The sequence below is a fragment of the Cyanistes caeruleus genome, chromosome 6 (genome assembly GCF_971803275.1).
Source record: "Cyanistes caeruleus chromosome 6, bCyaCae1.hap1.1, whole genome shotgun sequence".
NCBI lineage: Eukaryota > Metazoa > Chordata > Aves > Passeriformes > Paridae > Cyanistes > Cyanistes caeruleus.
The window spans coordinates 3415809-3438793 of NC_141706.1; the positions used below are offsets into that span (position 1 = coordinate 3415809).

Consider the following 22985-nt stretch of genomic DNA (forward strand, 5'->3'; position numbering starts at 1 on the left):
AAATACTTAAAAGAAGTGCCTGATTTAATACTTGGAAATAGAAACTTGACCTCAGCAAGGTGCTCACATAAAGGCAGAAGGAGAAAAGAGGGAAAAAGATGGGACATTTTCAAAATGAGTTAAAAAAATGCAGCTTCTTCATTTGTGATGGATTCCTCTGCTTTTCCAACATTTCATGGGTTGAAGCTTCCCCAAAACTCTTAATGACAGAACTTGTGCATGGATTAGATTGCTATAGGTTTGTGCTGGGCTTGCATTCATCAAGATAAATATTAAACAAAGAAGAGAGATAGAGAATCTTGTGTGGCCCAGATGGGATGAACCTAAACTGCTGTATCTCTCTGTCTTAATAAAGTTAAAATCATCACAAATATACATGCAGTGCACTCCTTTCCGCTACACTTTCATTGAATTCCCTTCCATTTCTCTCTTTACTCCTAAATGAGGAGCAAAAGTAGCCTGTTGTTACTCTGTATTTCTCTTTTGGTCTTCAGTTTGTCCACGTTTCAGTTTTGTCTCTGAATTGTAGAGCAGATGGAAAGCCTAGATATAAATTTCACATGACCAGAGCCATTCATTCATTCCTAGCTGAACATTCACATGGAATTAAATCACTTCTAGAGATCGTTTTAAAACAGGGAAGCACGTTGCTGTGTTTTATTCTGAGCTGGTGGAATTTACCTAGAGGATCTGAGGCAGCACAGTGAGCGTAGGGAAGCTTCTGCTGCACGATCAGAGCCGTGTGAGCATCGCAGCAAGTTTGACATCCATTACCTTTCTGGTTCTGTGGAGATGCTGTACGTGATTCCTCTCCTGCAGGCCATCACAAGTTGTCACTTCTGGTTGCTGTTGGCTTGGATTTGCTGTGGCCCCACGCACTGCTGTTTGCAAAGTCACCAGCTGTGTTGTAATGTCTGGAATTGTGTGTCATTCCTGCACGTGAAAGGATTGAGGAGTTAGAAATAAAGGCTGTGCAGTTCTCTTTTTCTGCCTGGGAAAAATAAGTTTCTACAAAATACAGGATTGTAATTCTTCCTAGTGAGTAAAACTTTGCTGAGTTCTTTTAGCCTGTGTCCTGCAAATGACAAAATTTAGGTAGCATCATTAATGAGCAGAACAGTCATTTCAGTCCAAGCCGAGTTACTTAAATCTATTAATTTTCTATTCTGTCCTGTTATAAGCTATTCTAGTTAAAAAAAAAAAAAAAAAAAAAAAAGAAGAAGAAAAAAAAAGATGTGCAGGGTGGTAGAAGTGAAGAAAGAGGCATAAAGTGTGTTGGAAAACTACCAAATGTCCCCTGCAAATGGACCCTATTCAGAATCAGTAAGCGTATGATGAGTGAAGTGGTTTTGAATATCGCCTTTAGATTCCATGCTGTTACAAGGCCAGCCCCGAACATGGCAACTCTTATTTCCACACACAGTACCTCTTCACTCTCAATTTAACCCAAAAATCTGATGAACCCATTACTCCATACTTGATTTCATGGAACAAGGAGTAGATATAGTTACAAATGATCAATCACAAGCCGTGAACCAAAGCAGCAAGGCATTAACAATTCACACCATTTCGGTCCACTTGCTCGAGCAGAAGATGTGCCAGCATATTTAATGCACAGCTACTTCCTTCAGTTCAAGAAAGACATGACTCATGCTCATTTTAGGAACTGAGGAGACCTCATAGGTTTTCATGCCTGCTAACCACCGAGGGTTAGAGTTTGCACTTCTAAACAATTAACACAACCAGGTGTTCAGTAAAGGGCGCAGCCACCGAGGAGGTTTGAAATTAGATTTTGCTGAGGTAAAAAACAAACTGAAGGATGACCAGGAGTGGTTCCCACCCAAAAAAAAACCCAAAAAAACCAAAACCAAAAACAAAACCACCAAGTTGTGTTGTACAAATTTGTAGTTTGCAATCAACATCTTGTTCAGCAGAATTGTAACGCTGCAGACCCCACAGGCATATGCCGTCAATTTAATGGGATCACTGGAAAAGCGAAGCAGCTGTGAAAGATTGCTTTAAGTACAGCAATCGTGTTCTTGTCATTCTGTTCAATGGTGGAAAAATCCAAATTCGGATAGGCATCAGTATTTAAGAAAATGACTGCTAAAGCATCTCTCATAAGTACCTTGGGGACAATAGGATTTGACGTATAGCATATAAACAAAAGTACACAGCAGCTGTTAGTTTAGTTCTTGTTTGAGTAAAAACACCCTGATGTAATTTAAGCAACAGAAGAAAATGCATGTTCCCCCTCAATCAGTCTCCCTGAATCTACAATTTCTACAAAAATTATGATTTTGGACAGTGTATGCCAGTTGCCCTGGACAAGGAACTGCATCATGGTTGTTAAAAATTAAAAATGTGGAGCACTGTGAGCACTAACTCAATCTTATGCCCTCAGTGATATATAGACATATAGATTAGATATAGATATAGATTAGATATAGATATCAATCTAAATATATATATATACAGTGCACAGGGCACAAGTACCCAAGCATCTTCAGGAAAAAAGCCTTGTCACTAGAAAGTATATAAGGAATTTCTAATATTTTGGTCATATTGAAATACCTTTGTTTCCCCTAATGGAAAAAAATGCTGATGATTTATTTCTGGTTGTTCTGATGCTGTTATTTGCTTAAAATATATATATATATATATTTGCCATTTGGTACCTTATTTGCTAAGAGAAATTGATGGAGAAAAGAACTCTGCATAATATAACAAATAATGATTAAAATAAATGATATAATAAAAAAGGATGTCTGTGCTCCAATAAGGTCATAAGTCTAGAATAAGAAAAAAGTTAAGAAACTGAATTTTAGGGAATTTGTTTTTCAGTTTTTTGCAGTCCACTGGTGTTGATTGCAAATTGCCAGAGGGCGATTTTCCCATTCCTTTACAAATATCCTGCTTACTTTTTGTGGCTATCTTAGTGGATTTCATCCTTTCTGTCACTCAATTTGAGAAACACTACACTCATAATTTTCAGCAAGTTTAAAGACAAGACAAAGTAAAACACAAATCCAGTTTTTTCTCTTACATTTGCCACAGTGGCATCATGCTATTTTCTCCATCAATTTAAAATCCCTGGGTTTTGTTTTAGGGAGAATTTCACATCTCTTTTCTTCACAAGAGTGTAAAATTACACTGTAAAATAATTATTTTCTTCAAGGAAATTCGATGTTTGTCATGTGATTTGAAGTCAAAAAATCAATAAGGGGGAGAATAAAAACAATAAAGGTGTATTTACACTGTTCAGCTTAGCTGAGGAGCAAAGTTCCTTGGCTACTCTCCTTTTATCCATCACTGACTCTCTAGCAGATGAGACTGCTGCAATGGGAGAAATTAAAAAAAAAAAAAAGCAGTTTGGTTCTAATGCAGTATCTTAAATTCTACATAAAAGTTCTAAAGAAAATTGCCTATAATTTAAAGTGTTTTCCATAGCTTAAGACTACCTTCCTTTGCTCTCTAACCTCCTGAAAACACATCAGGATGAGTTGTTCCTGAAAGTCAGCCCATGCACTTTCCTGCAAGGGTGAGATTTACCTTCTTTTGCTGTGGGCAACACCTTTATTGTCCTTCCTACTCCTGCCTCATAACTCAGGGTTTGTAATGTTTGATCAGCTGGAATGGACTGCGTAACACTTCACAATAAATCTGTAAATCTTTTGGAAATTTCCTCTTTTCACCTTGCTTTGTAGATTGTGTTGTGTAAAACCAGAGTACCAAAGCACTCCTGTGGAGTTGGGAGAGATTTGGTGAAGTCATTACTGATGCTCTTTCAGTTTTCAAATGGTTCAGACTAATACCTTCCTTGTTTTAGGTAAGTCACCAAAATGTGAGTCTGGAAGTAGGTAGCTGTTCATTGGAAACTATTCTTGCATACCTACATCAGTTCCAACCAAGAACAGCATAAATTTCCTAAACTAGTGACAGTTTTTAAACAACTGTGATTTTTAAAATTTTTTTTAATCTCAAGGGCTTTTTATCTTGAGTATCTTCTGGAATCACCACATAGAATAAAGTTATAGAATATTTCACTTTAAGTATCCTCCTCTGAAGTGACTGCTCTGGTGTTCTACCTTTATTCCTTCAACTTTCTAGCCACATATTTTTTGTACTTAAATGAATGCTTAATAACTTGATACCATTGATATTTTGATTATTAAAAAGGAGGTCAAAAGGAGGAGGGGAAAAAAAAAAAAAAAGAAAGAATACAAGGACTTTGAGACTGTAAATCTGGAAACAATAAGGTTGAGTGTGGAATGAAGTAAATAACATTATGGATAAAGTCAGCTGATATTTATGGAAATGGTTATTGCTTATAGAAAATTAGTTTGGTTTGATTCTCAGTGTTGCTGAGTAATTTGGGTGCTAGGTGTGTCTGAAAGAGGAATCTGTGAATCTTTAAATTCCAAGCTACCCCTGCAGGTCTTGGAACTCTCCCTCTCTGGTCCTGAAGGTCACTACCTTCAGAGAAAGTGGATCAACACTGATGCATTATACTGATAATTATTTGTGGTAAAAAAAATTCTGTGGTAAAACTAAATTATTGTAAGCATTATAATTTCTGTTTCAGATATAACTTTCAATGCCAGTGTACAAACATTTCTTCACAGCTATTTTTCAGTCTACTCACACACTCTGAAAATCAGCATTATTTTTCTTGATCTTCATTTCCTGTGAAGTTTAGTTACTAAGTTTTTAACTTAGGTAACTAAGTTAAAAAGCACTGAATAAAAACCACATATTCACTTCAGTTATTTGTGAACCTTCCAAAGACATCACTGGGATCAGATTTTCATCCTTTTATTTTGTTTGAACTAAGTAAGACCATGACCACTCCTCATCACACAATATCACACAACATGAAACTTTGTTTTGAAATTTAATTCTGGTTCTGCTCACTGAAGTAAATTCAACCCTACCAGTGTTCCTGGTCAAATCTCATTCATTATCTCACCTAATCTACTTAATTTAATGTCTCACTCCCATGATAAGAAGTTCATTATTAGAATAGTCTGGAAAACTATTAACTCAATTCTTTTCAACTTGAGATAATTTTTGCTCATGTTCAATTGCATGGCCGTATCTTGAGAAATCAGGTTTTAAAAGCAAATATTTAATGGTCTGTTCTATGTGTTCAGGTTTGGGGTCTTTGCTTTATGAAATATTTTCAAAATATCTTGCAGTATTTAGGATACTTCATAAGAGCAGGTTTACTCTTTAGAGTAATCATAAGAGATTATGATTATCATTAGGATAATCATAAAAGTAAGTTAATATGCATATTAACTTGCTCAGTGAATCCTCTGTCTTATTTTGTGAAGTCTGATCTCCTTTTAGATGAAAGAGAAGTGTACTGTATGGAAGCTCTCAGGAGTGCTTATGTGAGAATACATACAATTACTGACTAGCTGATCAAATTTTATCAATTGTGGAAATTGTGGAGGTCAGAAGACCTGAACTTTAACATGATTTTTTAAAAAGTAATAATGCCTTTCAAAAAAATATACACAGTTTTGCTTAAACATGTGCTTAAATAATTCCTAAAATACACTGACTTTAGCAGAGGCAAAATGCAGTCTTTTGCATGGTTACCTATTTATTTATCTTTGAAGATAGACTTAACCATATGAGATGCTCCTTCTTTGCCTGTCTAAAAGTCTCCAGTTATTAAGGAAGTTGCATATGAAAGTTTCATAACTGAGGCCTTGATTCAGACCCTGTTCTCACAGCTGAGTGAACAGCTATGGAGGCTTAATATTTGCTATACCCAAATGGAGCATATCTCCTATTTTAATAAAATATGGAAAGAGTAATTCACCTCCTTTGGTATTTCCTCTGACAAAATCAGCACTTTGTCAGTCTTTATGTACCTAGGAAATCCACCATTTATACTGATGTAATGTGAATCTATGACCACAGATTGACTAGGTGGGGAAATCATGTATATAATTTTATTTGCATTTTATACATATTTATTTAATTTAATTTTATTTCATATTGCTTGTAAAGCAAGATTTTGGTCCTTCCCTTCCCTTCCCTTCCCTTCCCTTCCCTTCCCTTCCCTTCCCTTCCCTTCCCTTCCCTTCCCTTCCCTTCCCTTCCCTTCCCTTCCCTTCCCTTCCCTTCCCTTCCCTTCCCTTCCCTTCCCTTCCCTTCCCTTCCCTTCCCTTCCCTTCCCTTCCCTTCCCTTCCCTTCCCTTCCCTTCCCTTCCCTTCCCTTCCCTTCCCTTCCCTTCCCTTCCCTTCCCTTCCCTTCCCTTCCCTTCCCTTCCCTTCCCTTCCCTTCCCTTCCCTTCCCTTCCCTTCCCTTCCCTTCCCTTCCCTTCCCTTCCCTTCCCTTCCCTTCCCTTCCCTTCCCTTCCCTTCCCTTCCCTTCCCTTCCCTTCCCTTCCCTTCCCTTCCCTTCCCTCAATGTTATTTTATTTTGTTGTAGAAGAAAGGCCCCCGGATTTTACCCAGAAATGTGTGCAGAGCTCGTGCACCTTTGTGATACCCAAAGCCAAACTAATAATTCCATATTTATTATTTATCCTTATTCCTTTATTTCCATTAGGCCCCTTCGAGAGAATCCTTCCAACCTTCGCAGCGATTTGAAATCTAAGAGCAGCAAGGAAAAGATCTTGTTGAGAGCATTGCCACGAATCAATTTTATTTCTCTTTTCATTTGACCTTCCTCGTTATTAACCAGCTCCACTGAGCAGTTTTATTTGTCAGAAGTCTCTTTTTTAGGCGGTGGCAATGAGAAGGTTACGCTAAAACCGCTTACGAGAGCGTTTATTCTGTTTTACAAACGTTACCCTTTACAATGTCGTGGGCGTGTGGCAGCCCCTTAACGGCAAACAGAAAAAAAAAACCCCAAACCACAGATCTTGCAATTTTATCAGGACAATGCAAGTGGGTTTCAGCAAGGTTGGTTCCAACTCATCTGTGATAAATGAGAAGATAAGGCAATCAGCGCACACCACGGCGGCCGTGCCGCTAGTTAGGCGCACTTCAGAGCTACTCAGGTGTGCTCACGGCGCTTCCGAGCCTTCCACAGGGGAGTCTCCCTATAAATACAGCCTTCATGGTGGCCACTAGAAATGCAGGAGTTGCTTTGACTTAACCCAGGTCAGATATAAATAATAGACATTAAGAGTTAGTTCTGATGCCGAGGCTGTGTTAGAGGCTGTGTATTTCGGTCGGGTCAAAAGAATGCATTTTCTTTTGGTTGTTTGGTGGGGTTTTGGTTTGGGTTTTTTTTTCCCCTTTTTCTTCTTTTCTTTGCATAGCTCCTCTGCTTGACAGATGCCTGCAAAATGTCATCAGACCTTTGTGTGGACCAGTTTGGGTCTCTAAGAGAGAAGGTTTCAGCCTCTCAGGAGCAAAGATTTACATCCAAGGAGTTCTCTTGGCCCTGCACCAACGATTAAAGCCTGCAAAGGGCTGCAAACAGGTGAGTTGTCCCACTCTTTAAAAGTCTGCTTGTCTGTTTTAATTTTCAAACGTACTGATTGTGTAAAACCAACGTTCTTTGTGTCACAAAGAAGCGTGGCATGTCCTGGAGAAGCTGTTAGGAGAAGGAAATGTTTGTCCTGTAAGTGCAGAGCCCGCCACAGAGGAGTTAACTGAGTCTCTGCTGGTGGGGGATGTCATGCGTGGCGTTGCTGCCGAGCCGGGATGTTCCTTGTGTGGAAATTCTCTAAAGCCATCAGTTCTCACTGCTCTTCTGCACAGGCAGCTTGTAATTGTCTCATAGGTCTTCCTACAGAGCTAACTTAAATAATGGTTTAGTTGAAGCATATTATGAGTAAATAAATAAATCGATTCTAAGTACAGTTGGCGTGGCCGAGTGAAAAGTTAAATAAATGTATCGTATTTTAAAAACATCATTATTTTAATTTCTATACGTGTGCAGTCGAACAAACGTGCATTTTCAATTTGAAAAAGCAGTGGAAAACAGATGCTCAATATCCTGTTTGACAGTTTGGGAGCAATGAGGTGGTATCTTTTTTATTACTTGAATTTTAGGAAATGTAAGTGAGAAAACTGATCTCGCTGAGCATAGCAACATCATTTCATTTCTATGTTTAGAAATGTATATATTTTTAAGGTGAGTACTTCATGAAAATAGGAGAGACACAGGTTTTGAAGTATTACCTAGAAATTAAAGGGGCAGGGAGGAGGCTGAATTGAAAAGTGCTGCTGGCCCCAGAGTTAAGGATGAGTGAAGCAGAGAGCAGCTCCCAGGCTGGGGAGGAAGGGGGAGGAGAGGAGGAGGAGGAGGAGGAGGAGGAGGAGGAGGAGGAGGAGGAGGAGGAGGAGGAGGAGGAGGAGGAGGAGGAGGAGGAGGAGGCAGGGCCACTCTGTTTAGACAGCACCTCCTGCTGTCAGACCCATAAAGAAAAATGAGAACTGGGAGAGGCTGCTCCTTTCCAGAATTAACAGTGGCCAGCAAGAAGAAATCAAACAAAACAAAAACAAAAATGAGAGAGAGTGTCAAGGAGAAACAAGCAGAAAAGAAAAAGCAAAAAAAAAAAAGCAAAAAAAAAAAAAGCTTGTTTCAGAATGTTTCTGAGGCAGTGTAGTGATATATTAAAAAGTGACAAATACCTTTACACATTTTGTTGATAATTCTACCCTTTTAAGATGATGTTGCCTGTCACAAAAGCCACAGAACTGAAATCTATTACTTTAACCTTAATCTATTACTTTTACCTTAAAATGTAATAGTAAATCTTCAATAAATACAAATATATGTAATTCATACAAGTATTTAGCAAGTATAAGGGCAATTAGTTGAACAAAACAGACAATGGAGTTTCTAAAGAGAAATGCACATGAAAGTCATTTATTGTCTACTTTTTACTCTGTAAAGAACATATAAACACATTTCAGTAAATTAGCTCATGCTAATCATTCCTCTGGTGATTATCCATCAGTGTTCAGCAGGAAATTGTAAATGACAAGAAAAATAGAACAGTTTTAGCAGATTTGAAATCTCTTCTGAAGACAAATGATTCCTTATAACGAAAGCCTTGCATATAGATATATGCTCGTATAATCAGCTTGGACATTTGGAACTTTTAGGAGTCCAAATTATTTTATCCAAATTTAATTATCCAGGAGGATAAATGTCAGTAGAGCTATGACAGTCCACAAAAAAAGTTACGATTGAAATATTTTAATAAACATTTCAAACTGAATTAAGCGCCTAAATGAAAATTTTACAGCACAAGGATGTTAAATGTTTTGTGCGGTTAATGTGCCAAAATCTTGTGTTATTTTGAGTTATATTACTTTAAAGATAAGATACAACATATAATTCAGTGTAAAGTGTCTGTCTGTTCATTTTTCCAGCCATTTTCTAACTGAAGTTGTGTTAGTACTGAACAAAAATGAAGTCATTATAGGAACTGAGGGTTATTTTAGCTTTAGGTATAGAACAATTCTTCTCACTGTGTTTTGTTTATGTCGACCTTCTTGCCTGAGTATCTGAACCAAGTTTGTTTTGAAGCAAGCACGTTGTGATGTGCTAGAAATACAAGGTTAGAGGCACATTAATAACGAAGCAAGACATTCAAGGGAAATATTCTCACTTTGTCCTGTTGTGCTGAGGCCTGACAGTGCTGACTGCACACAGAATTCACACCAATATAACATCCAGCCATTGCTTGACAGCATTAAATAAATTTGCTCGATTTCCATTTGTCTCCCTGCTATTTTGACACCTGAATTATTTGTATTTACTTTGTCTTTTCATGCAAATCAAAGGGGAAAGCAAATTTTAAAGAAGTTGCATTCTTTGAGTCAGCATTACTCTGCTAAGGCACTTTGCTGAAATCAAGTGGCACACTCAACTAGTAATATGCTAATACACATAATTCTATAATAACATGCTAATACATGTACTTCTGTTAAATCCATCTGGATTTGAGTTGAAAATGCATGTATTGAATTAAAAAAAGACTTGTCTTTATATCACTTGATTCTTGCCCCAGAGAAGGGCACGGTGAGGAGCTCCTGCCCCTTTCTCAGGGGACAGGAAGGATTCTTCAAAGTGCTCCTAAAAATGAATATAGGGAAAGTAAACCAGGTAAAACAGAGAGAATACCTGAGCTTTGGGAACTTAAATTAATGAGAAAGGAAAAAAATATGTAAAAAAACACTATATCAGAAAAGTCCTCTATCTTTCACTTTCTAATTTTAACTGCATATGTATATAATGAGTTGTCAGCTTTCCTAAAATCTCAGCAAAGCTTATGTTGACATTTTAATGCCATGAATTCTGGGACTATAAAATGCAGCTTTTTAGTAAAAAAAAATTAAAAATATTAAATACCAGTTTTGTTAGAATTATGTTACTATAAATACTTTTTACTCTTTACTTTTTACTATTAATATTTCAAAATATTTCAATAATTTACTATTAATATTTCAAAGGTCAGTCTTTTGCCTTGCTGTTTTAAACAAGCTGCGTAGGCATCTCTTGGAATTCCTGGGATCCCCAAATATATCTGGGGGTTAAAATCAATTAATTTTTTATATAATGTATGCAGTTGGAGGAAAGCATGTAATATTTTTTTAATTGGCAAGCCTCTATAATATTTTTTTACTAAAAAAAAAAAAAAGGGAAAAAAATAAAGAAGCCTTGCCTGAATAAATGCAAGTGAGCTGTGACACGTAACAATGGAAATAGCAGAATATGTGATAGCTGGGGATGCAGTTAACACTTTGAGAGATGGGGGATGTCCAGCTCATTAGAATTCCCCATCGGTAGTGGTGCTGTTGGTGGGGGTGTTGGAGGAGGAATGCCATTGTGCAGGGTCCCAGTGTTTGGGGACAAACACTGCTGTGGAGGGAACGTGTGAAAAGGCCATAGAGCTGACAGTGAATGAGGAAGGCTGTGCTTTCTGTGTGCTTCAAGCAGGGAAGCTGTCATTCACAGGCCTAGCACAGCCAAACAGAGGCCAAAAGAGAGGGCTCAAATACCTTTTAAAATGATATTAAATGATTTTTAAAACGTTTTCTTCGTTTAGAGTTACGCTGCCGGTCTGGCTTGTGCTAAATAATATAAATCGTCACGTGAAACGGTAAATAAAGGAATATCTGCTTGCCACAGTGAAAATTTATATGGGAAATGTGGGTGTGTAAGCATCTGAGAATCCCAAGTGTCTTTCAGCATTTAGATGTTTTTGAGAGTGGGTTATTTACGAGGGTTTAGCAAAATTTGAATGTGGTGGTTAACAAACATAACCAGGCCTGAGGTTTTACTCAGTGAGCTTTCCTTTTTACTGGAAGGGTGTTCTATGTGGGGAAGAGGGGACTGAGCTGGGATGAGAAGTGACAGGAAACTGTGCTGAATGTTCATTAGCTTGATCTAGCAGAACTTACAGTAATAGTAATTAATCATTTGAACCACAGCAAATTACATTACATTAAAGTAATGGAGCTAGTATGCAAAATACCCACAAGAAAACAAAAGGGAATAAAATTATTGACTGATTCTATTATTTGTTATCTTAGCTATGGGAAAACAAGCTTAAAGGCACTGCTTCAAGCTGAATATCTAGCACTTTTTCTAAGCCAAATGAATAAACAACGTAATTCAGGAGGCTTTCCTCGTTTCTCTAAGCAGATCTGCAAAAATATTACTGATTTTATAAAATTTAAACACTGCCACCACCAGAAAAAAGGGGAAAAAAAAAGTCTATATTTCTTCTATTTTCTTGTGTTCTTTTGAAACTGCTGACTCAAGTACTGGAGGCTGAATACCCCTGTGAGACACAAACAAAAGCTTTGTTCCATAACTTTTCTTTTTTGCACTTTATAAGGAACATATTTATCATTACTATTCAGTTGGTTTTCACAGATTACAGTAATTACATTGTTCAGTAAGAATTTTAATGACTTATTTGTTTACTTTTTCCCCTCATACAAATAAAATACAAACTAGCTTGTAGGTATAATAATTTTTCAGGGGGTTTTGCCTGGCAGAAACTGATAACATGACACACTTTTATAAACTATTTTTAAACTGTATATTTTCCCTATAATATCTATATTCATGCTCGTTCACGGAGTTATCAGAAATTTACACCAAATTAACCCTGTTTATAATGTTGTTTTCAGAAAATTAGATTATATTGTGGAAAGCTTAGCATAATAATTATTAGATGTTATTTGAAGGACACAGAAACTCCATCAAAATTCTTAACTTGATTTCTGGTTCAACACGGTTTTGTATTTGTGTTTTTATGGGTTATGAAAGCATGTATTCTTAAAATAACTTGAGTTTCACAGCCTCTGTTCAGAGACATCCCCCCTTCTTTTTTGTAGAATTAAATTATTTGTTTCCTATTCCTTGAAGCTTCTGTTTTTCTAATTTTATATGACATTGACTCATGCTGTTGAAGAGGTGTTAAGTATCTTTATTTCCTTCTTTATAGGTCACAGAAAAATAGATTTTATTTTTTTTTGTCTGTTTGACCTTTGTGGAGGCCACTCAAGAAATAATCCTGTGTTAAACTGAACTTTGTGTAGAGCAAGATTCTATATGAAAACTGTAATATTTCACCCTGGCTTCTTATTAAAATAATATAAAAATAGTGTTTTGGTAATTTTGAAATTGAAATTGGAAAATGCCCAGCTGGTAGTTCAGCTGAGTGATTCTTAAAATATTGTACTGTTTATAGATTTGAGTGAGGCTTGAAATTTTTCCCACAACTGAGCTGCATTCTAGTTACCAGAAGTATTTTAAGAACCTTAAACTTGTGTCTTTTTCTAAGTGTCATGCCTTGAGCAGGCCTAACATCAGTTAAATGAAGTGAAAATTGCATTCTTGTCTTGATAGAGATGAAAATGGATTTCTGGTCATGAAATAGATGTAGTTGTCACTTTTTTAAAAAGGTGTCAGCAGTTTGCTTCAGCAAGTAAGGTGCCAATTCAGTATGACAGTAAACTTGTGATCTGAGCAATCAATAAAATGCTTCAATAACTTCTGCTTCATTACACTTATAATAAGAGGCTATAGATCTGTGGCACATAAAACGTTGATAAAGAGGATATGTAGGGACTCAGTGTGACATTTTGTTTTAGTAATACAGTAAGTGCAATGTTGCCATCTAGAGTTTGTGCATAGGTAATTATTCCGAAAGCAAAAGCCCCGGTGAAAAAATAAACATTGATGTTTCCAAGCCCTGTTTGTTTCCATCACTTAGTGGCATGTGTGTCTATCTACGTGGAATACTTCATTTGCCTTGCCAAAAAATTGCGTAGGGCAGGAAAAGGAGGACAATTTCAATTATTTTTATGCTTTTTTCATCAAGTATTGTGTAAGAACACGACTCCTCCCCCATCCAACCTAAGATTTAAATGCATCTAAGAAACAATTATCACTTAAATAGATGAAGTTGCTGCCAGCTACTAACAAAAATCATTGCAATGATTTGACACCTGTAAAGGGGATGAGGGAAGCTTTGCAGTCACAGGGGGTGAATGCTGTGATGTTCCACGTTCTGACCAAGGGCTCTTGCAGTTGATTTATGTATTATCAGACCATAAATGGCTCCTGCTGGCTTTTCATAAACATACATTGCAGGGGAATTGTCTCTGAGCTATTTATCTTGTAAGAAAAATTATTTTGATATGTTAAATAGAGGGGGTTTTACCCTTTTAATATGGATGGCACCTGATTGATAGAACCTATAAAGAGCCATATTGCATTTCGATTGAACAAAATTTAGATCTAGAGAGGCTTTTGCTTCTCAAGGAAATGATTGGAAATCCTGAATTCTTCTGAAAATTATTTTTAAAAGATGTAGAACCAACAATTCTGTCTAAAAGCATGAAATATGTGGTTATCTAGTTCAGCAATCTAAGTGTTTTATTTCAATAAGAAAAAGAAGTGGCCACGATTATCGAAGACTGGGCAATTAAAAACATCTTTGTATAGAAAATTCTAATGTGATTAGCTGCACAGATACAGCATGCTTGTTAAGAGAGTGACTAAATCAATCTTTTCCTTTTTCTAAGCAGCAAGACTGATAGTGCCTCTGGTTTTCCTTCTATTTGGTGTGTAATTTATAAACAATTTGTCTTCTGAGTATCAGAGCCTTATTGAAACTCCAGTGGCTACTTGTGTGTCATTTCCTGTTGTAGAGTGCTAACACTGTCCTGTGCTTTATCATCAGCATTTAATTGTTAATTTCTTCTGCTCAGATAGGACAGAAATCTGTCTGAAATTGTGCTGAGGAGTTAAATCAGCACTCTAAGAATGTAATTTCTGGATTGTTTTTCACCACGAACTTGCATCGTTTTTTCTTTCTCTCTGTTTGAATGTGAATGTTTTCTGGAGACATATGGTTCATGCTAAAAAAATTACATATTAGTCAAAAGACCACAGATGGGGGATGATATTCTTTCTAATTAGAAATTAAGCAACCATTTGGGACTAATGAAGTTTTAAATATAGCAGGGTCCAACGTTTTTGTCCACTGTATTTACCACTCATATTTGATTAAACCTCACTGGCCACAAACCTGTTCACCTTTGAATATGTTATGTGCTGAGGTGCCTGCTGCATAATCAGGTGAATCCAAATAGGACATGGATTCTTTGTGATGACAGGGAGGGAAAAGGAAAAGGGATTTGTTATTTTCCATTTTTTTATCAGTTTGATCATTGGATTGCCACAAAACGCCTGTGCAAGTAATGTGTCACTGCACTGAAGTATGAATTTCACCATTTTTTAGCATTTAGAATTCACACACTGGGAAGTTTTAACACTTAGTTCAGACTAGCTGTCTTTGATGGCATAAAAAATAATACTGATCAGCTGTTTGACAGAGGATTATATTCCCGCATTCGATCTGCCTGAGATAGATACTGGCACACTGAGATTATTTCAATTAATCCCAGGCCACCTATCCTTCTCTGAGGATTGTGCAAAGTCAAATTACATCACATTTGCCATGGGCTGAGAGTGAATAAATGTACCCTTAATCACTTCACTTGACAAAGTTGTTAAACAGAGTAAATTGAGTGTGTGCCTGTGTCTGGGGGCACTGAGAGATTCTGCTGGTATCAGTAGGTTTATGATAAATTTCTGTTATTCTCAGCAAAGAAATACAAAGTATATCTGTTAAGCAGGGGATAGGGGTCTTCAGTTATAAATAATATATTATTATTAATAAATAATATAATCATAAAAAAAATAAATAATTCATAAATAATCTGCAAATAATCCACACAGTACAACACAGCATTGAATCAAGATTAGCTTCAGATGTCTTCTCTTCAAGTTATGTAATAAAACAGCTAAATGTCCACCCATGTGAAGATGGAATTACACTCATGCAGCACTCCCTTTTTTTTTCCCTTTGGAGAGTTAAATAAAATGCTGCACAATTATTAGATCTACTCTTTGAGTTAGTTCTTCCACTAAGTCTATTTAAAAGTTGTTAAAATAAAAAATAGAAGCTTGGTATAGAACTTTGTGACTATTCTGAAAAAAAAAAAAAATAAAAATTGTTGCATTTAGCCACTTTGAAAGTAATTATGGAATTCTAAAGTCGGTGGAAGTAGATTTGACAGATTTCCTCTAAATTACTCAACCACCTACAGATATTATTGCCAAGATTCTTTAGAAATGAGAATAAATTTTATGGAGTTACAAGAGCAGAGTGAAAGGGTGTGTTTGATAGATTCCCTGAACTGTTTCAACACCCACAGGTATTATTTGTAAGGAAACAATCACGCAGAGCCTTCAGCTGGTTAGAGAGGGCACAGCATTCCATCTTCACCTGACATCCTATCTGTTCTCTCACCATCCCATGCCCCCAGCCCACCACCCACTCCTCCCAAAACAAAGCTCACCAAGAGAGTTTTGTGTGAATGGACAAGAATATGAATGTTTTTTAAAGGAATCCCAACGGTATAGAAAACTCATTGTGTGTGGGGGACGAAAAGGATCGAGGTGGGAGAAGAAAAACTGTCTTTAGGATTGATTAGTATTGCTCACATTCTTTCCTAATTAATCAATGTTATTCTTTAATTGTTAGACCCTCTCAAAGGTAATTATTTACTGCCTTAAAAGCTGAACGTAAGGAAAAAATACCCCAAAAGATGAAAATGAAAGTTTTATTTGCTTTATTTTCCTCTTTTAGCTTGTTTCAGACTTGAAAAGATTGGTTTGTCTTATTTTAAATAACCAAGTCCTGAAATACACAGCATGGGTCCTTCAAATTGCATGAACTTTACCTAAGTGTGTTTAACAGGAGGACCTTAAGTCTGTAAAAATGAAACATTTTGATGTTGAGCATTTCTCAAAGATGCATTTTTCATGCTATGGTTTTATTTCCATATAATTTTAAAAATATTTATTCCAGTATTCACTAAAATATCTAAAAAGACCAGGCCTGTTTACTGTGCATGCACTGGATTTATTATGTCACACAAATGTAGTATCATGTACCTTACACTGTAATTTTATTGAAATTTAAAAGCCTACTATTAGATACTTTAAAATTTCACCATTTTTCCAAAGCCTTTAAACTTGTTTGTACTCTTCTTCTTTTTTTAACAGTCTGCTGTCTTTATTATTTTCCTTGATTAATCACTTAATATTAACAACATAAATATTGCCATTTAAAAATTAAACTAATTCAGTTTTATTTTCAATATATTAGGGATGTAGATTAAAGCTGTCTTCTCAATTCATGGTGTCTTGCTTTCAAGGATATTAAAATAAATTATTTCCAAACTTTGTTCTCTGGCAAACATCACTAAATCCATCTTTCTCTTTTTCTTGCTGATTTTTTTTTTTTCACAACCCTTATGCTAAGGAATAGAGCAACCACCTTATTTAGTACAACTGCAAATAGATAAATGCTGGCTGAAACAAGCCCTAAGAGCATCCAGAGCATGAGAGATTTCTCTTGCCCCATCCCAAATGAGATCAAATCTGATTCATGAGCTGCAGTCTTTTGTCCAGAGCTACATCTGGACATCTGTATCCTGTCACCAACCTGTATTTCTTTTTTAGCTTAATTTTCCCTGCAGATTTTCATCTTTACAGACACACACACGCTGACTTAATTATTTTTTTTCTACCATTAGCAAAGAAACCAGTTGTCAATCTTAGTCACTGTGATTTTTTTTTTTTCCCTGAGCCACCTCAGCTGCTTCATCCAGCTGAGTTCCACCCTGCCTATCAAGTCATCACTTTCCAGCATCTTCCATGCAAAAACTATTTCTCATAATTTACAGGTAAGTGGAATGCTTTCCCAGTTTATATTCTGTGGTCTTAAAGACAGCAGTTGTTCAAAATGGAAGTAAAATTCCTTTGGGCTAACCAGCAGAATATATGAGCAATATACATCCATAACTTTATAATAAATTAACTGCAAGCCCTGAGTCGGCCTCTTAGTCAAAGCTGCAAACTTTGCAGCAGAACTATCCAGTGGTGCAGAAACAAACTGCTGTTGGCACAGCCTGATGTGGTCACCTTCAGAAGAAGGACTGAATTTCAGATTGCTCTGCCCATTTGAGACCCAAATGTTCACCTCCTCCTAGAGCAGAATGGCTGAGTGTGCTCCTTTTCTCTCTTATGACAAGGGGACTCCTCCCCAGGATCACTTTGGTGGTGCCTGCCAGAAGGAAAGAGGAATTTTTTCAGTTACCAGGGTTCTCTCAACCCAGAATACAGATGTTCTGGAAGAAATGATGTGGATGTGCTGAGTGAAATAAAAACCATGTAAAATGTTCTGCTTCCCAGATTGGGCTGGGAACAACAGTTTAATGAGGGCATCTGGGTCCTAAAATGGATGTAGCTGCATGTTTTTGCATTAAACTTACCTGCAGAGCGTGATCACCGCTGATCTTGACACCTTTAAAAATGTAGAAGGCAGAAATGGTACATGAAGAAGGAAAAAGAGTTCCCCAGTTAGAAAAGAGAAAGATTTCAAGAGCTGCTGCACCCATTCCTCAGAAACACACGGAAAGAAAAATAGTCTTGACCTGATAGAACCATTAACTCTTTAAAAGGCACAAAACTTGGTCTAAGGAATGATTTTTCAGGTTCTGTGACAAGACACAATTATCTCACTAAAGTCTTAAAGGATTTGGACAATTCACAAAAAAACTATGTTAAAGCCTGCAGTAACATGGTTTTGTCCTGCCAAGATTGAAAATACCACAGGCTTTTCTGGAAAATGTTTTGTGTAGACAACCAAGTGTCTGTTGAGTGCTTTGTGGTTAATCACTTATCTCCCAAGGTCCAGAAAATTCAGTTCCAATGTCTGTAAAAAAGGAAACAGGTCATCAGTGTTGATTAAAGCTAACTGATAAAAATATTTTTTAATAATTGAGCAAATGCCTTTAAGTATTCCTAATAACTGCAAGGAAATGAAAGCTGGGATAGCTATTGTACTTATCTGCCAGAGGCCCTTATTAAAAGTCCAGATTGAATTAAAGCTTTAAAAAAGCAGAAAAACCAGGAGCCATATCATACAACAATTACACTTACTAGATCAAATTCCACCTAAAAAAAAAATTGGGATTTCTACTCCCTGTTTGGCTGCAATAAGGCTGTCTGAGAACTTCACTGCTCTAATGATTAGAAGCTTTCTTCTAAATTTCATTTAAAAATTTTTCATGTCTCTTTAATATAAATTCCTTCCTTTTTAAAATAGAATTTACTTGAAAGAGCTCTGCATCCTCTTTACTATTTACCTCATCTCCATATTTTATTAAAGAGCAGTCCTATATCTTTTCAGCCTTTTTCTTTATTCATAGACTAAACCAAATCTCTTGTGTGAGATGCTCTTCATTGTTTAACCACAGTATTATTCCTTAGTGCAGCTGGTTTTGTCCTTGCTAGAACATAAGGAAAACGTTCACATTATTTCATGTTATTTAATGTCTTGACAGGGTGCCTTCTAGTTCCATGGATAATTATTTTAATCCTTTTTTAGCAGAATTTATATTCACTATTTTCTTTTCATACGATGACCTCTCTGCCAATAAAATATGGGTTAAAACTATTTGTTGTTGTAAAAACTATCAAAATGTAAAATGAAGAATTTTTTACTGCCCTCTGTATATTGTTTGTGTTTTACTCTCTAGGTCATACCATGCTTTTTTTCATCATTAGCTTACAGTGCTACCTTACTATACTTATTCTGTATTTTCTAAACAAATTCCTTCCTTTCAATCCTTGTATTCCAGGCATAATCTTCCAGTGTTTTTGCTACCTGAGTGATACAGGGTTTTATTCTTGTTAAAACATCAGGGGATATTTTTTTAGTTTTTTTTTCCATTGGTATCATCCACCCTGGGATTTTTACAGATCAGGCCCACTTTTTTTCTAGTCACACAAGGTTTCAGTAGTTCTTACAATAACTACTAAATCTTTCCAATTAATATCTTCTACAATTTTATCTACTCCTTGGATCGTTAAAATTAAAAGCAAAAATAATTTAAACCTCTTTTCTCATTGTCTTAGTGGCCATTTTAGCTGCTAAAATATGAGCAGATAGTAGAGATACGAATTTTTTTGAATGAATGAGTTCTGGAAGACTAAAGACAATGAGACTCTCCTTTGAAACTCTGGATGAGCTATTTTTTAATAGAGTAACTATTACCTATAAAGTTATGTTTATGAAATGCCATAAGCATAATAATAAATGTGGAAATACTTGGAAAATTCTGTTTGATAAAATGGTGAAGCTTTCATGTCTACGTACTTCAAAAGCTCAGCATAAAATTTTACTTAATTGTTCTTCATTCCTTATTTCTTGATTCCTTGGTACCTCTGCCAAACATGTTTTCTCCTGAATTTGCTTACAAAAAATATCTTCTCCTGTTTTGAAATGGTTTTGTTTTACTTTGTGGCACATTTTATTCTATTTAACTTACAAATGTGGATGTATCATAGCACAACAGGGTACTCCAGTTATCCTAAAGTGAATGACAGTGTTCTTTTTTGCTGAAATTCCAACTGATAGGAACTTAAGTGTGCAAACAGTCACGTTGAGCAGAAGAGTCCAAATTGAAAAGTATTTCTTGCAGCTGCTTATTGGGGGCAGAGTTTTTTTCACAAAGTGCTTTTCTCTCCATGGGGTACTTACAAATTTCTGCTCTCCCAGTCTTTGTTCCTTTTTTAGTATGGAGATGGAAGAAATAAACAGCTTTTCCTCTTCATAAGGTACTGATTTAACACTAAAAATATTGATTATTGATTCCAGCTATGATGTTCCAGTGCAAAAGGTAAGGGAGATTCTCAGCCCCAATGCCCTGGTTAGGAAGATGCCCCTTAAAAATAAAAGTTTCCAACTCCCTTTCCTTGGCTGACTTTGGTGTGAGAAATTTTGTTGTGTGATCCTGGTCTCCATCAGCCTTCTGCTGCTTGGTTCCCACCTTGGGCAGGTTGGTTCTTCTGGACTGCACTCTCCACTTCAGCCAGGGGAAGGGCTTGGACAATTTGCTGCAAATTAGAGGCCCTGAAAACATCCAGTGAAGGAGGTCTGTAAAATCTGAATGTTGAAGTGTTAACTCTTTTAGATTTACTAAACCATTTGCCCAACATTTATTTCTATATTTAATGTCATGTTTTATGTTCCCTCCCCCTCTTCTTCTGTGTTTTCTTTAGATTAAGGTACATTTTTTTCTTATGTCACATAAACAAAAATTTAGTTTTGAAGATTACTGCAAATGTCACTGAACAATGGACATTACATGCAGGAAAACAACCTAGTGTCAGGAAATATAACAATCAAGGGACTGTTTTCCAATGGCAATAGCATTTACATTATTCCTAAAAGATGGAAGTTTTCATTTGTAGGAAACTTGCCATCTTTTAAGGAAAGGTGTAAATCAAGATGTTTCCAGCCTAATTTACTTTTGGAAAGCATGTTCACAGCCTATATAAAATATAGATTTTTAGGAAAGAATTACTTCTATTGATCTTAAAGAGATATATTATTGCTGTGCTTACTCTGAAAACTATTCTAAGATTTATTCTTAAAAGCTGCTTTTCACATACAATTTTATGAATCAAATGCGCATTTGACTTGGTCTGAAGGTAACACACTTTAATTTTACAGCATGTATTTTCTGCCTGGATAAAGTTATGCATTTCTCTTTTCCAGAAAACTCTTGGGGGTCCACACTTTTTTTTTATCAGCACTATTTAATTTACCCTTAAATGAAAATCCCCGCTGCACATAATAAAAAATAGACGCACGTATCAACCTTCTGCTCATCCCTGAACATCTCTCCAGCCTCGTGGCCCCTCTCTGGATGCCAGTCACGGGATGCAGCTATCCTGCAACATCCCATGTTTTTCCAGGGCTGGCATCTGGCTGCTCTGTGGATTCCTGAGGCGGTTCTGTGAGCGCTGCTGCGGTGCCTCCGGCTCCTCCATGGGATGGAGTTGCAGATGGAGCACTTGGGCAATGCACTCTCCTTTTTCCCCTTTTCCTTCAGAATGGGGAGCCTGTCCTGCTTCTCTGGGAGAGAGGGGATTTGGATGTGCATAAAAAGCTGTTCCCTCCCTACTAAAAATTAAGAAACCTCCCATTTTCAGAGAAAAATTTTGTATCTTTTCTGGCAATGCTGTAATATAACACAGCGAGACTTCCCGACCCCCTAGATCTCTTGGTTTTAATTGGATGCCATAAAAATTTAGTTTAAAAGTAATTTCCTATATTTAAATACTAGCTGAGACAATATCAGTGGAGACTTTAGGGCCATTCCTGAACAAGTGGCCTGACTAGGAATATCTCTACTCATTGATGTTAAAGAACTGAAAAAAAATGATGCAGGATAAATATCATTTCTGAAGTAAAAACAAGTATGAGGTGCTGTTTCTATACAAATGTCTCAAATATCTGTGGTACAAAATAGACAATTTCAAATTATCTAGCTGCTGATTTTTATAATTTCTGCAGTGTGAAAGGATTTTTCACATCATGCAGTTTGTTCTGAAATCTGGAAGATTTGAAGTATTGGTTATGCTTAGTTTTGGATTGTAGAGAGCCATTTCTGAACCTTACTAATTAAAAATAGCAAAATGTTCCAGCTTTTTTCTTAGAAAAACCTTTGCAGAATAGATGTTGTATTTCTAGATAAGTGTAGCTAATTCTTTACTAAAATAACAAACTGTTCCTAGGCACATCCTCACAGCATTTTATCTTGCTATTTAAGAATTATTAATTCTTTGTCCTCATAGCAGTCCCAAATTAATATTTGCATACAATTCTTCAGATCATTTCATTATTTTGTTTAATAGAGTTTTCCTCTTAAGATTACAGTCTTTTCTGTTAAATTGTAAATTATGCAAACAAAGTACTCCTACTTAAGTTGGGCAACCCTGCATTGCCAAATGACTATTGTTTTACTGTTCATTTCTTCTAAGGATTACTTTTTAAATTAGTGAACTAAAGTGAAAAAAGTGCATGTTTCTCCTCTCTTGTTTGTAACCCATAATTTTCCTAAGGCAAATTTAAGGTATATTGTCTTTTAGAATGACATTAAATTAGACCTCAGTCATCTGCTTCCTGTCACTTTCTATTATTTTGTACTTGTTCATCAATCCTTGGGGGAAATCAAAGCCTGTGTGGCTCCCATTTGAATCTGCATAATTCTCAGTGATGGCTGGGTCAGGAGGTGCCTCCCCATGATATTTAAATTTCTACCACAACTGGAGCCATTAACCCTTCCATGACATGGTCATTCTCATAATCTTCTTAGTATGCTTTGTGTTAGTCATTAAGGTGTTTTCAATGTTAAATTTAATTATAAATTATAATGTTTTGATGTTGATAAGAATCTCAGCGGAGTTTTATAATGCTTGTATGGTCTTATTCATGTATGTACCTGTTCTCAGTCCATTTGAACTACAATTGGCAGCAGTTTTTGGAAAGATGTTTTAGTCTTTTTCTTCTGTTCTGAAAATAATCTAAATATTAATTTGATTTCCTAACATGCAA

General features: G+C 36.2%; 1 protein-coding gene across 7 annotated transcripts in view; it reads left to right on the top strand.

Moving 5' to 3' along the window:
- The window catches only part of DCDC1 (doublecortin domain containing 1), a 75087-nt gene that overhangs the window by 35998 nt on the left and 16104 nt on the right, over positions 1–22985 (top strand). For 4 of the 7 annotated variants that reach the window (XR_015288688.1, XM_086895672.1, XM_086895674.1 and 1 more), the window contains 2 exons: positions 3708–3829; positions 7287–7450. Coding sequence is in view for 3 of the 7 variants with exons in the window: in XM_086895672.1 (XP_086751798.1) it covers positions 3799–3829; positions 7287–7450 (195 nt within the window). In the remaining 4 variants the exon portion in view is untranslated. Of the gene's footprint in view, positions 1–3707; positions 3830–6568; positions 7451–7541; positions 7833–22985 lie in introns of those variants that run through there. The other 3 variants (XR_015288694.1, XR_015288689.1, XR_015288690.1) reach the window with 2 other exon arrangements.